The following is a 15,061-nucleotide window of genomic DNA, read 5'->3' on the forward strand; positions in this document are numbered from 1 at the left end:
AACTTGTCTGACACAGCCACTGAGCTCACTGCTGGAGAAGGACTGAATGAATGCCCTCTGTAAATGCCACATCAGGCCACAGTGAGGCATCTAAAGCTATTGTAGGAGTTCTAGAAGCCACATCTGAGGTACCTGACAGTGAGCAACGTCTGCAGAAGTTAAGATTGCTTTGTAAGAGATTCTGTCCAACTCTGTTCTTTGCATTTCTTTCCCATAATGCCTGCAGCAGTAGGAGGCAAGGAGGGCAGCTTCTGTTAAATGCAAAGGGAGGCAGAAGACTTTCTAGAATTGCAAGATAAATTTTATTAGCGAGATTTGTCTTTTTAACACTTTTAAAAATAATCTACATTACAAGTAGAAGGTTTGCTCCTTGTATATGCTTGCTGAGAGCTCACTGTTAAGACTGTCAGGATAGAGAATTTTAATTAGATTATTTTTGTATTTAGACCAAAGGTACTCATGGGATGTTGTATTCCAGTTTCTGGGGAGCAGAAGCAGAGGAGTTGCTGTAAACTGCCCTGTAGTGTGGTTAGTAAGAACTCTTCTGGACGGGTCTAAGTAACTGCCAGTCTGAACATCAGTGGTGCCAACAGGCCTGAGCTGATACTGACATACTAATACTACTTGCTAATAGTCACACATGCATGTCTGCAGGCATGTCTGCTGTGTTGTTGAGTAAGTGGTATTTGAGATCAGGTGTTACAAAAGTCTTAGTGCAAATGGGTTTGCGCCGGTAGCAGTGTGAGTACCTGTGGTGAGTGAGGGTGCACTGAGAGGGGAATTCTGTTTGCAGTTACTGATGAACACGCCCCAGAAGCAGCCACGTAGGTAAAGGTGCACATGTACACGCAAAAGGAATACAGGACACTTGGAGGAAAACCCAAAATGACATAGTTTGCTTTAATTTCAATGTAGAGCAGGATTTGTCTGTCAGGCATTTTCCTATGGAATGCAGGCCTTGACAGGAGGCTGCAGTTGCAATCAATAACCTTAGAGGCTAAAGATCCACAGTGCCCTTAATATGAACAAAAAAATGCTAATACCTTTTTCCATATCAGTCTGTCTTCAAGCACGAAAGCTGGGGAAAGGGAAGGATGGCAGTGTACACGAGTGGAAGATGAATGCAGTACACTCTGCATGGTACAGATGGCACAGGGAAATCCACTCAATTATTATTGGAAATAGCCTCATCAACTTGTGGAACAGTGGAAAGAAAATGTTTTCTTCATCCCTGTCTCTCTTCACTAAATTCTGGAGATAACAGATGCTACCACACTACAGCCAAGAGTTTTGACACATTTCTAGTCCTATCATATGGAGAATGGTCTAAGGTAGATATTAGAATAGGGCAACATGGACATTCATTAAAGAATGGTATCAAACATGTGGCTGTCCTGATCCAACAGCAGGATTTCAGTAGGTAATGGGAAATACTGTCATTTATGCTCCACTTTATTAAGAAGACATAATATTTCTTCCTACTGTATGGAAATACGATGTTGCTTCTCTGTACAGCAGAGGAGAGGGTTCTGAGCCATGCAATTAATTCCTTGCCCTGCCTTGCCCAGGAGGTAGAGAAGGCTAGAATTTGAAATGGAAATATTATCACTGCAGAAGGACAATTACTCTGATGCAGGAGATAATGTAAGATTCTGTAATAAGAAAGTGTCTGACAGTAGCTAGGAACCACAGCATCTTACCTATCTGGTGTCTCCCTAGCAACAGATAAAGCACAGGGTAAAAAGAAATACCCAGCTGTTCTGCATCTCTTGGGGCTGTAATATTGTTTGGCTGGGTGTAACATTGTTCAGATCTGCTATAACTCACAGGATGGGCAAGGGGCATCATGTGGTGCATGGAGGAGCTGCCCTGAGCTGGCTTTCCAGCTCTCCTGAAAGCACAGGCTGGCACAAGGCAGCTCTCGCACACAATTGATTGTGGACTATTAACCTATGCTCAGAAATCAATATTCACTTAACACCACATTTTAACAGGCAAATGCAGTACAAAATAACAGCAGTTACATAGTGCACATATTTACACTCAGAATAAACAGGTCATGAAATAAAGCTTGGCAGAGAAGGAGGTTGGGTAGGCAGCATGGAAGGGGACAATAACTTCAGTAAGTGGAGAAGTACAATTAGTTGCAGCTCCCAGAGATTTTTGCAAGTGCTTTTGTGGTCAATACAGCTTCAATGAGCTATATGCATTCTCTAAGCATCACAAGGTTTTGTGCTTTGCTGGGTGAGACTAAATTTACTGGGGTTGAACAGAGAATTTCATCTTAACCTACAAAACCCAAGTCTCTTGCGAGCTGTGATAATGCATGATACATGCGTGTTGCAAGGGAAAACAGAAAGGAATAGTACAAACTGTTTGTAGTGGCCTTGATCTGGGATAGTATTTTTCAGAAAAGAATGTATTTGAAAAGGACACTGAAAGTAATTCAGAACTGGTGTTTCCCAGGGACTCCGTGTGTATGGCTATTGAGCTTTGCTTGCAACCTCTCCTGCAGCACAGACTTGTTTTAGGATGCCTTGACAAGCTTGAGGAGTGGACCCACATGAACCTCATGAAGGTCACAAGGCCATCCTGCACCAAGGCTGGGACAATCCCCAATATCAATACAGACTGAGCAGTGCCTGGATTGAGAGAAGTCCTGTGGAAAAGGGCTTGGGGGTACTGGTGAATGAAAAATAACATATGAGCCAGCAACGTGCACTCACAGCCCAGGAAGCCATACCACATCCTTAGCTGCATAAAAAAGAAGTGTGGCCAGCAGGTTGAGAGAGGTGATTCTCCCCCTCTACCTTACCTGACCCCACCTGGAATCCTGCATCCAGCTTTGGCATGCTCAGAACAAGATGGACATGGATCTGTTAGAGTGGGTCCAGAGGAGGGCCACAAAAAGGTTCAGAGGGCTGGAACATATCTGCTATGAAGAAAGGTTGAGAGTTGGGGGTGTTCAACATGAAGAAGAGCAGGCTCTGTGGAGACCTCATTGAGGCCTTCCAATATATAAAGAGGGATAAGAAAGAGATTTTTTTACGAGGTTCTGTAGACAGGACAAAAGGCAGTGGGTTTAAACTGAAAGAGGGTAGGTTTAGATTGGATGTAAGGAAGAAATTTTTTTACAGTGAGGGTGGTGAGACACTGAACAGATTGCCCAGGGAAGCTGTGGATGCTCCCTCCCTGGAAGTGTTCATGACCAGGTTGGATAGGGCCTTGAACACCCTGGTCTAGTGAAAGATGTCCCAGCCCAGAGCAGCAGGGTTGGAATGAGATTTTCTTTAAGGTCCATTCCAATCCAAACCATTCTATGATTGTATGCTTGAGGAAGAGCTCAGACCTTTGTTTGAAATATTAGCCTGGCTGTTACCCAACATGCTAACATGGAAGAAGCATCTGTGGGCACCCTATCTGCAGAGCTCAGCACAACTAATTGGGGCCAAGTAGGATGCGAGTTGTGGGGAGGTTTTCAGTGACTGCTCTTCTGGATTAAGGCTGTTCCATTCCTCTTTTCTGGAAGCCTTCTGCTTCCCAAAGGTAAATCAGTAGTGGGAGGAGCCTGGATATGGAATCAGATCAGTAATGTGTGAAGGAAAGATGCCATCTATGCCAAGTTAATGCGAGCTCAGCAACAGGGGCAGGAAGAGAACCAGAGATGGCCAAGAAGCAGCAGCTCCAGAATATACAGAGGAGGCCATAGGCATGCTGCTGTGCTCGGAGATGTCTCGCTGTGTCTTCCCTTCATCCACCTAGGAAATCAAATGGAAGAATGGATCCCAGTTAGACATACCTGTGCTCAAGAGCCTCCAGTTCTGAGCACTAATGTGAGACTATACGAAGCTCCTGTGGCCAGGCAGCACAGCCTCTTGTTTCTGCTGGTCTCTGGAAGGAATAGTTCCACGTAAGGTAGCCTGGTGTTCTGCATGCATATTGTGCACACATTTCCAGATCCAAGGTTTTTCAGCTACTGTCTCTATACCACTTGGCTCACTGCTTTGTGAAAGCAACAAAGCAAAGCATACCTGGGACATTTCTGAAGCAAGAGATGTGCTCGCACTGTCTCCCTGGAAGCTTATGGAAGATGAATAAAGTAAGTCTTCCAGTCTTTCTGGAGCTTCCTTCTTCAGGTGCATTTGAGACAAAATGGTATTTTCTGCAAACAGAGGTAAAGCAAGAGCCTTATTCTGCTTCTCTTTTGCACACCTCTGAGTCTGGTGAATAGAAGTCTGGGGGAGCTGTTTTGGGAAACGCACTCAGAGGTTGTATGAAGCAGATGCGGTGCCCATTTGCACCATACTTGAGGACCTTTGGGTGCCTTTGGGACTTTCCCAGCTGTCTGTTTTGCAAGGGGCAGGCACATAGTAGCTCAGATGAGACATTTAGGTTGTAGGTGTAGCTATAATGCTGGGTGCAAGGCTTTTCTATACCGCAGGAAATAGATTTAAATATTAATCATTTATCTAATGATGCTGGTTTCAGTTATATCCTTTGGAAGCTTTTGCAAACATGAAATATTTAAATCTTATTAAAGTCTGTTGCTAAAATGCTAGGGAGATAAAAGAAATGCAGATTTAGGATTACAGTTGCATGTAACAGGATTTTTGTAACAGTTATGCTGCTGAATCTGATAACAGCAGCTGTCAGGACCCGCTTAACCTTCACCAAATAAGTGAGGGCCAAAGGTGAGCATAGGAAAGGAGGGGGATGAAGGAAACTCAAATTCCATAATCCTGGTGCACTGATGTGGTTACTCAGCAACCTATGGATGCCACACGTCTGACCTCCCACTGTGAGTTTTTTGCAGCCCCTTTATTTGACTGCTGTTTGGAAATAGCTTCATGATTTTTGAGGTGAACAGAAGTGTTGCCAAAGGATACAGAAACACTTCTATGAGCAGATCCAGGCTGGTGCCATAGGTTGGATAGCAGAAGAAGATAGAACTACACACAAGAGTAGTGTGCTGTAGGACCTTGAAATCAAAAGAATTTGAATGTCCCTGTGCTGAGCTGTTTGGTTCTGTGGCATGACTGATGCTTACCAAGGCATTTGTTGCTCTCAAACATGCCGAGTATCTGGTCACACTTCTCCTTCTGGTTGCCGCTGCTCTCACAGGTGCACCACAGGGAGATGTCCACACTGGAGTTGCTAATATAGTTGGGTGTCATGGGTGTGCCTGTCCCAAACCCCCAGAAACTAGAATCAGGATTTACTTTGCCAAATGAAAGAAGCCTCATGAGTCCTGTGACAATGAATGGAATGCTGTTCTGTAGGGAGAAGCCCTCCACTGTGGTATGTGTGTTACCTAGGAGAGGTCAGGAGCCCCTGTGAGATGACCTAGGCCTGGGCTGTGAGAAAGTGTGAAAGTGGCTACCCCTAACTTAGGAAATTTGGTGGGGAGGTGTACTGGTAACTGAGGCTGGTGCAAGCATTGGATTGAAGGATGTGAAGCACCTGCAGGGACTCTACTGTGGTACAGATGGAAGCTCTTACTTCTTGTGTAGCTGGCAGCGCTGTGAGGCCACCTGCATTGTGTAGAACAAGTGCTGCTGACCTGCAGTGTGCCCTTCAGCCAGAGTTCATTTAGCACAGAACCAGCAAAGACATCTGAAAAACTGGAAGATACAGCCTAGATTTACAGCTTCTGAGATACTGCTGCTCTTTACAGCTCCTCGTCTGAGCCACTCTGTTTTTAGCAGGTTGGTGGTGTATGCCTAAGACCAACACCTGGTAGTGCCATGTTTTGGCTGACTCTGAGAAAAGAGTGTACAACACTAAGAAACCATCATGAGTCTAAAAGGCAGGCACTGAGGGAACATCACATTTAATCAGTGCTGTGATGGAATCTAACCCCTGCAGCAGGAATGACTGAGTTCACACAAGCTCATGAGCCGTTCTGGTCAGGCATTTAGAGCTCTGTGCACCAGCTGATAATGCAAACAGGTATTCAGAAACCTCAGGCAAGTGCTGCCAATTTGACAGTAGAGGATGGGACAAAGTAGAGCTGTGGGAGAGCTCTCATTGGACTGCATTTACCTGAGAAGCGAGAAGGAGCACCAGCATCAATTAAACTATGGCTTGTTTATAAGTATGCTGAATGCTATCTCCTGCAGGAGAGCAAGATGGTCCTTCACAGCATCAGTGTGTGCCTGGAAGTTTGTGGCCTCAAAGTATCCACCCTGTATGCTGCTGTGGTATCACTTACCAATCAACCCCATGTAAGCCTGCAGGCATGCAGCGTGGTTGTGCTGAGAGCAACCATCTGGAGACATGTCTGTAGGTTGACAGTTTTGCTGGAAGTCAGCCAGTCGGGATCTGTAGGAAGGAAAATGAGATTGTCAGTGCCCATGCTGTTCTCTTCTCTAATGTCCACTGCTGATGCACCTACTTGCAGATATGGTCTTCTAAGCAGGAGTCCAGGAGCCAGAGGCAGTTTGGTTTGGTGTTATAGTGGAAGGAACACTCAGGAACAATAGTTTTCCGGCGTCGTTCTCCACAAAGTTCATCCTGACACGGACAGAATAAGATCCTTTTGGTGAAATCCTCAGGGACTTTCTCAAAGAAATTCCTGAGCCCTTTGTGGCATTTGCGACGGTCACACATGTCCTCGCTTCCCGCTCCCCTGGTGCAGATGGAGGCGTAGTCGGTGCGATGGCGGACGCACTTCTTGCTCAGATTACAGATGTGAGTTGCTTTCAGGCATGGATTTGTTGCATCTCCTGCTAACCGTGAGCCTGCAAGCCAAGAGAAACTCAGAACAAGTGAAGCAAGCCTCCAGAAGCGATTCTGTGTGGAAATGGAAGTAGGACCATCCTTACTTGATGGTCAGACTGGCAACATGGAAAAGAACAAAGTATGCCTGTATGACACAGCAGTCAGACTAGCTGCAGAATGGTGTCTGCTATTGGTTTGTGTTAGGGTGTTTGTTTCACAGTGCATCATTGGGAGTTATTCCCTGTTCCATGGCCTTGGACCTGTGGCTATATTTACACTTGGTAGCAGGGACAAATTTAGGCAAGTATCCAAAGCATGTTTTCCTCTGATTAAAAAGGCCATTACCCCAAATTGTTCTTCTTCATAATTTTCAGCCCCTGAAGTGATAAAGACAGGGCAGCATTATGTCCTGTAACTATTACAATCCTTACCTGATAACACGGCTGCCACTTTATTATAATCTGTCTTCCAGTGTTCCTCATTTGCTGAATTCTCATAGGGAGAGGTCTCCAAATTGAAATAACCTAGACAAGATACAAGATAATTTATGCAGTGGGAGAAAAGCTTTTTGACCAGCCCTTTTGTTGAACTGATTTTTTTCTGTATGTGTGTCTGACTACTTCCTCAGAATGGAGTTCAGAGATGCTCTGTCTTGCTCAAATCCAAATGCCAAGAGTTGTTCTGGTGGAGAGGCAGAGGTATTACTGCGCAAAAGCAGCATGAGGCTTTGTCATTGGATTTTCTCTGGCTGGAACTTGGTTTGTCTTGTAATTTGGGGTTTTTTCTCAAATTTACTTGTGAGATATGCAGCTCAGGTGGTCTTTAGTGGGAGGCCAAGTAGAAGCATCCCACTAGAGATGGAAAGGAACGGCATGCTCAAGGATGCCATCAGTGTGTATCGTAATCATACATCTGCTTTCCGTGATGGAGAGACGTGACCATTTTGAGGTGATTTTCACAGCAGTCTACCCTCACAGCACTAACTCTAACTGCCTCTGAGTAGCTGTTGTTGTCTTTTAGGGTCCCTGGTGCTTTTGAAGGGCTGGTCCTGAGCAGAGCAGCTTTCTCTGCTTATCAAACAGAGCAGTAATGAATTATCTTCACTAGATGTGGTTGCAAAGCAATACCTGCAGTGCTGGAAACTGGCCTTCCACAGATGTTTTCAGACATGGGGCAGGGGTGAGCCTTACTAGTACCCTGTGAACTATTATTTCATCTCACCATCTGCCATGCTGGCGTGAACGGTCCAGAACACACGTAAGCAGTGCTCCTGCCTCTTCATGCGCCGCTGGCACTTGCAGTGCAGCAAAGAGCTGTTCCCGAGGTCCAGCTCCGCATTCAAACACCTGACCCTGCTGTCGTGATCCAGTGGGAGGACGCGGGTCTTAGCCAGGGCACACTGCTCCAGGGTCCTGTAGGTGGCATTGCAGGTGGAATTCGAGAGGCACAGCTGTTCTGCTGCTATGCAGTCGCTCCTCGGCGGGGCCAGGAGGGCTCCTGGTCAGGTAGGGAAGAGATGTCAATCAGACCAATGCCACACAAGCAACTTGTCATTGTTTTGTAGTCAGCCTACATTCTCCTCTTAAGATACAGAACTGGTTTGAGTCCATCACGGCAAGGGGTAAGGAATTAGAGATGGCTCCATTTAGAAACAAAAGGATGAGTATTAATGTATGAAAGAGGGAACAAAAGGTTAAAGAAAAGTCTCAAATATATATTTGTTTAATAAAAACCTTTTTTGTCACCCTTAACTCTTTCAGCTTGGCCAGGTTCAGGGGTGGCTCTGTATTTTATGGAGTAGTGAATCCCTGTGGAAACCTTGGGGTTGCAGAGGCCTGCTTTGAAGTAGCTTTTCCATCTGGGTAATGAAAACCGCAGTGCAATAAGCACATCTAACACTGTGCTGTGAGTCAGTGCTGATGCCACTGCTAAAGTGTACACTGGTCATTAAGAGATGTAGTGAGAAAGCCATTTGGAGGCTGTAAAAACAACTGCTTTACTGAGCTTGGAAACTTAAGAATGACTTTTTGTTTTTCATAACAGAATAAATCTTTAACATAAGGTGCAAATAATTTCATACAGAAGGGGTGATATTCAGTCCATTTGAGTATATAGAACCCAGTCTCTGAAATTCCTGACAAAAATGCTGGGGTGCAATCTTGGCCTGCCAGCTGACTGTGAACTGTGGCTATGTCTCTGTATGTGTATTTGCATAACACATGCATTGATTATATATACACACACATGCACCATCTCATGTGGAAGTATTAAATAGTCCAAATTTAACAATATAATCTTAAAAACTAGACATTTATCCAGCTTTTAAATTATTTCTATAGGGACTATTGTCTCCTGAGGTTAATACTGGGGTGATACCTAGTGTTATCTTGTCACAGGTAGATGAATTCAAACTGTAATCTTTCTTCATTTCTATAGTAAATCAATCTGTTCAAGTACAGTGAGGACCCAGGACAAAAAAATATATACAAGCTAGTAGGTTTCTTCTCTTCAGGGTAATGTCACTTGGCTGGTTTTAGGAAATTACTGTATTGAGTCCTGTGTTTACCTTTAATGTTCCTTGGATACATGATCTTACCTATCATTCTCTTGTTCAGCAGGTATACTAATACTATCCCAGTCTGCCTTCATTGCAGATTAGAAAGAAATCCTGATGCAGCTCATATTATCTGATATTCCCATCTTCACCATCTAATTTGTTCTCTTACTTCCTTCACTTTTACTGGCTCTACCAGTTTATTTGCTGTAAGCAGTAGGCTGCGTCTCAAACTTTGTAATGTTCCTACAGCCCAGTAACACTGTCTAGGTGTCTCCGTCTCACTTGCACAAACGTCTGTTTTCCTAGCAACCTGCAGTACTTTGTTGTTGATCTGGCTGTTTTGTAGAGGCTGTGACATGCACAGCCCCTTGAAGAGCAAATCTCTCACCTGAAACGCTCTGTGCCTAGCCAAGGGGGTTTTGGTTAGGCACTACATCTAGGCTCAAATTTACTGAACATTCTGAGTGTGATTACACCCTGTAAGGCTGCAGCCAACGCAGTCCCAATAGTCAATCAATCCATTCTGTCCTGTAGCTTTTGGAACCCTAAATGAAGTGAACTAACTTACCCCAAACCAAAGAACTATCTCCCCCAGGATCCCATCTCTAACAGTGGCTTGCAGCAGCCATTTTAGGAAGTTCATAAAAGGACAGGATGCACTTTCCAAGATTTAAGACTCTGCTCAACAAGCACCTGAGCTTAAAGTAACATTTTAAAAACTCAAGTGATATGGTAATTGCCAGGACAGAGCTGGGTGTAAGTGGATGGAATGTGCATCTACCACAGGCCCATGCTAGATGCTCCAGGTGAAGCTTCTGTAAACCTCAAATTTAAACCATTTCTCCTCCACAGACATCACTTAAGAGTGATGCATTGTACTAAGCCCTAATACTTGTTGTGATGTTTCAGTTTTTTAAAACCTTGTCTTAGCATTCCAGATAACAAAGTGAAAGAATGAGAAAGAAAATTCTTTCCTAGACCTATGGCCTGGGCTGCAGCACATGCAAGTGTGGAGTGAAAGTCCTTTCTGTAGCTTACAAATAAAAGGTAATAATCAATTCAGACTATTCAGTGCAAAAGCCCATTTTAATAGCAGTTGTGATATCGAGAAGCTGCAGCCTCTTTTGGGTGTAAAGTACTCACATCGCACAGCTAGGGTCTAGGAAAAGCAGTTTGGCAATTTCAGTATTTCCAGTAACATCAGCCGTGAAGGCTTCACCAGAGATGAACTGGAGAGAGGAATCATTGCCACCCTCGGCTCCTGTTACTCTGCAGCAGAACGCAGAACGCGTCTCTGCAGGAGCTCCAGGATTCGCAAGCAGCCCCATCTCAGAAACTACCGGCCAAGGGGAACTCCAGAGGGAGGGGAACGCGCGGAATGTAGGTGTCCAAACAAGCCCCCAAGCAGGGTCTGTGTGAGCGGCACAGCGAGGCTCTGCCGGGGCGCTCGCTAGGTACCTCCCCTGCCACACCGAGCGATCGTCTCCGAACTCGGGGCTCCGGCCAGGGTGCTGCACGCAAAAGGAGCTGGGCGCCCAGCCCAGCCTCTGGGACAGCTGTTGCCCACCGAGCCTCCCTCCAGGTTGGTCACAACCACGTTTTGGTTCGCGTTTCGGGTCAAAACAGGAGCTCGCTTTTCCCTCTTTGAGAAGCAGGATCTTCCCCTCCGCCTGCTCCTGGGGCGGAGGGACGCCCGCTGGAGCCTGTGGCCGGGGAAAAGAGAGACGGGCAGCGGTCGGGAGCCCCGAACTCGATCCGGACCCCGCTCGCCGCACGCCAGGAGAAGGACGGAGACGCGCCGGCCAGCCCTGCCCTGCCCTGCCCTGCCCTGCCCTGCCCTGCCCTGCCCTGCCCTGCCCGGCGCCCGCCCCGTCCCGCCGCCCCGCGCTCCGTGCGCTGTTACCGGCTCGGAAGAGGAGCAGCCCCAGAAACAGGGAGAGCCCCATGCTGGAGCCCGACACCGGCGGTCGGCTGCTTTGAGCTGCGAAGCCGCAGCTCACATGCTGCACCCTGCCCACCGCCGTCTGAGCGACCACCCCCGCTCACCGCGGTCTGCTCGGCACGGCACTGCCCCGACCGGCGAGCACCGCCCCATGGCACGGCCCGCCCCGGGACCCGGCCCGATCCGGGGGGCGGCGCTGCCCGCGGGGCGCCCCGCCCGCGGGGTCGTTGCTGCGTCCGGAGGCGTTGCGGCTGTCCCGGAGCGATCTCCGTGCCGTGCCGTGCAGGATCCGCTGCTCAGGCAGCATTTGCAGGGACGTTGCAAGAAGAGCGCCTGGGGAGGCTACATTTTTTGTGTAAGGCGGACAGCACATCGTGCCCTCGAGAGCAAAGCCGGGACTGCCCAGTGCGGAGCACCTGCAGGGGTGTCCTTCGGCAAAACAAAGGCAGTCTCGGAGGGAGTGTTCTTGGAGAGGACACATTCCGACGGTCTTTGGTGGTGCTTTGGTCTGCAGGATGAGCGAGCTTCTGGCTCCTTCCTGTTGACTTTGTTGTAGTCTCACTGAGTCTCTTACCTGTTTCTGGCACTGCCTTCACTGAACTGTTTGGGGACGCCGCCTGGCCAGAGGCAGCCGTGCTGTTTTGTGGACAGACCCTTGCTTGCATCCTACGATCAAATTAAGTAATGTGAAAATGTGTCAGTCCAACACACGCGCGTCAAACGTCAAAAGGAAACAAGGCAAACCTGATGCAGGTCGATTGTTTGCACAGGACAAAGCCCCGGCCCGAGAAGCCCCGCGGACGTGGCAGGGGTTGTGCGAGCACACGAACTGTTCACAACCCCATTCAGCGGGGCTCTCTTTGGGCTTTGATCAAGGTCAGTCCTGCTATTGCGAGGACCTGCCGTGCGTGCTTTCTGAATGTGAACAAGTTGTCCACAAACACTGGAGGCTCTTAAACTCATGCCTAAGGAGGAGACAAAAATATTTCTCACTATAGCTCAAGATCTAGTCAAAGTTTAATAGTTGCAGGAGCTTAATGAAAGGGTTGAATTGGATGGAGCCTTTTAACTTCATAGTGAATTGTTTGTAGCTACCATTCAGAAGTAGGAAACAGTAAAATAAGACTGAAGAAAAACCAGGAACAAAGAGGTTTACTTACAATGCTGACATGAAAAAGCAAGAAGTGGCTTTGTCTGTGAACTCCTCTGTGTTTTTCTGTGAGGAATGCTAAGAATAAACAAGGGTCTGACCAGTTTTAATTGTGATCTCAGTTATCACTGTGGCACAGTAGAGACATGTTTGCATGATTACTGTGGCTGGAATATTAATACAACTGTGCAACTTGTGAGGAACAACAGGCAGGAAAAGAGAGCTTTCTGTGTCATGCCTTTGGTTTGAGACTATCCTTGGTTTGAGACTGTAGGAGGATAATTTCTGAGCAATTTGAGTGATTGCTAAAAGGAAAGAAAACTGGGCGCTCCTGTTTGTGTTCTGGCTGCCTAACAGTAAAACCAAGCAGTCAGGCAGTACTCAGCAGTAGATTACAGCTGCCCAGATACCACTCATTACAGAGTAATGGCACAGAGATTTTGTGGAACATGTTACTGGCTTTCTTTTTACAGAAGATGATGACAACCACAGGAGGGGAAGTTCTGCTAGACCTGACTGTAGCTGACAGGCATGGCTTTTGGAGAATATTAATGTATTAAGCAAGGTGGATGGCAGTGGCTGTCAGTCTGTGATCCTCAGTCTGTTGTTTCTGTCTTGCTGGCTTTACTGTTTTGCTCAGCAAAACCAGATTCCAGTAAACTCAGTGATCTCATAGGAGAAAACCCTGGAGAAGAAAAAACTGTATTCCCTGAAAAAGGAGATAATATAAACAATTCATTTCAAGCTCTAGGCAAATTCTGGAATCATGAATAATCTGTTAATGTGTGAAAAAATAGCAGGCTTGCTATTTGTCTCCCAGATGAGTCTGTCAAGACCAGTCATTTTTTTTTAAATTATCTTTTATTTATTTTTTTTTCCTTACAACAGAATAACAACTTTTGTGAGGAGGGGAGAAAAAGAAGAGTTCATAAATACTGGGGATCTTTAAGACCAGCTCTGGATAGGTCAGTCCAGCTTAGTGTGAGAAAAGAGTTTATAGGATTTTTCACATTTCTTTCCAGACTGTTGGCTTTTGTTTTTTTTTCTGGTTCTGTGATGATCATCTTCACCCAAAGCCTACTGAAATGATTCATTAACTGAACTTCGAATTCTGCTCTCCAGCAAATCAAAAGAGAAAATTCTTCCTCCCACGTTAAAGCTGAAGGCTGCCAGCAGTGTTTTCAGGTTGCCTTGGCAAGTGGCCCCACAGAGGAACCCTGACAATGTCTGGGGAAGGGCTGGCAAGTTCAGCGCACTCCACTGGTCAGCACAGGCCAAGGCTACAGTGGGAAGGTCCCTTCCTTGACTTTGGCATACTGCTGTCTGTGCCTGAGGCTTGCAGCATGTGAGGTTCTGTGGTTATTCTCAGCTCCCCACACGTGCAGAGCAGCAGTATAACCTCATTACAGGTCTCAGAGAATTGAGTAATTACCAGTCTCTCATGACCAGAGCTTTCATCACTCTTTCCATTTGACATTGTATAGGCCAGCTCTGACCTATGGGGGTTATCTACCAGTGTAATATAGAATATCTTAGGAATCAGTTTCTCTAATTCTGGGCTGGGTCCAGGCCTTTGACCTTATCAAACAGCTGCAGAAACAGTGATCAACTCTGATCTCATTTGCTCAGCTTTTAGCACCAGTTCCATGGATTCTGTTATCTTTATTACTCTTAGCACATTTATCCTCTAACTGGGGTTAGTGATGTTAGCAGGTCCTGTGATGAAATAGGTAGATCCCTACAGTATCTGTAGGAGGATTGTTTCCTCTTTTATTCAAATCAACAGCAATGGACAGTCCTCTCCATTACTGGGGAAACCTTTAGAACAGAGCACAAACCATCAATGTCCTTGGAAATAACTGAATATCACTGTATGAAAGCAAGCAGCAGCTCTGGCGGTGTGCTAGGCATTTCTTTTCTGCACCTGTGACTGACAGCCAGTAAAGAGTGGGCTTGACCAAGCAAGTATTTGGCTTGCAGCATTTGCTGAGTTACTTAGTTGTACATTATTTTGTGTAGTGTCAGTCTTATGAGGATTATAGAACACTGCTGCTTTGCTGCTGTTTCGAGGACTTGATCACCACAACCCTTCTTGAGTCACACCAGAGCATGCTGGTGTGCAGCCAAAGCGATGCTGGGGGCCTGGGGAGCTGAGCCGGGGCCATTTGTGAGGAGCACTCAGAGCACCGCTGCAGGAGGCAGCACAGCAGGGCTGTGCAAACACTTCTCTGCCTGGGCTAATATTGACAGCACCGTGCTGCTCTTTACAGGGCCAGAGACAGACAACAGACACTCACAGCTCATATTAACACCTGTACACTACAGAAATATTAACCTAATGCAAACAGCCCAGCAGAAGTTAATGTCTACATTCACGGAAAACCAAATAAAAACCTCTTTCATTACCTCAGTGCCCCGTTTAGCTCTGGCTGCTCATTGCCAAAGAAGTTTCAAGGGTTTGACATCCATATCAGCCTCCCATAGGTTTCTGCTTCAGTATTTGGCCACTTCTGGCTCAGTTTTATTCTTTTGTTCTGATGAAAATAGAAAAGCTGCTCTTGCATTTTAGCTTTGGTGTGGTTTACAGCAGGAAGATCAGAGACATTTAGTTGTGTATCTGTCTAGGTAAAAAGCTACCCAGAGATAGACTCTAACTTTGTCTTTCCTTTTAAAAATACATAATTTTTCTTCA

At 46.2% G+C, this 15,061-nt stretch overlaps 1 protein-coding gene across 1 annotated transcript; it reads right to left on the bottom strand.

The window, feature by feature from the left end:
- Positions 1-279: 279 nt before the first annotated feature.
- On the bottom strand, positions 280-11,282 carry GFRA3 (GDNF family receptor alpha 3). The gene is made up of 8 exons (XM_068159324.1): positions 11,181-11,282; positions 7,942-8,217; positions 7,152-7,244; positions 6,395-6,740; positions 6,212-6,321; positions 5,048-5,182; positions 4,032-4,162; positions 280-3,758 (listed from the first exon to the last, which is right to left on the bottom strand). The coding sequence occupies exons 1-8, from the start codon at positions 11,221-11,223 to the stop codon at positions 3,624-3,626; spliced, it is 1,269 nt and encodes a 422-aa protein (XP_068015425.1). The 5' UTR covers positions 11,224-11,282; the 3' UTR covers positions 280-3,623.
- Positions 11,283-15,061: the final 3,779 nt, after the last annotated feature.

Source organism: Melanerpes formicivorus, unplaced genomic scaffold, assembly GCF_026170545.1.
Source record: "Melanerpes formicivorus ecotype bairdi unplaced genomic scaffold, bMelFor1.0.p_v2 SCAF_2, whole genome shotgun sequence".
NCBI lineage: Eukaryota > Metazoa > Chordata > Aves > Piciformes > Picidae > Melanerpes > Melanerpes formicivorus.

Coding starts and splice junctions, on each gene's coding strand:
- GFRA3 (XM_068159324.1), bottom strand. CDS start 11,223: ATGGGGCTCTCCCTGTTTCTGGGGCTGCTCCTCTTCCGAGCCG. Junction 8,218..11,180: donor GCTGCTCCTCTTCCGAGCCG/GTAACAGCGCAC, acceptor CTACCTGACCAG/GAGCCCTCCTGGCCCCGCCG. Junction 4,163..5,047: donor TGAGAGCAACAAATGCCTTG/GTAAGCATCAGT, acceptor CTCTGTTTGCAG/AAAATACCATTTTGTCTCAA.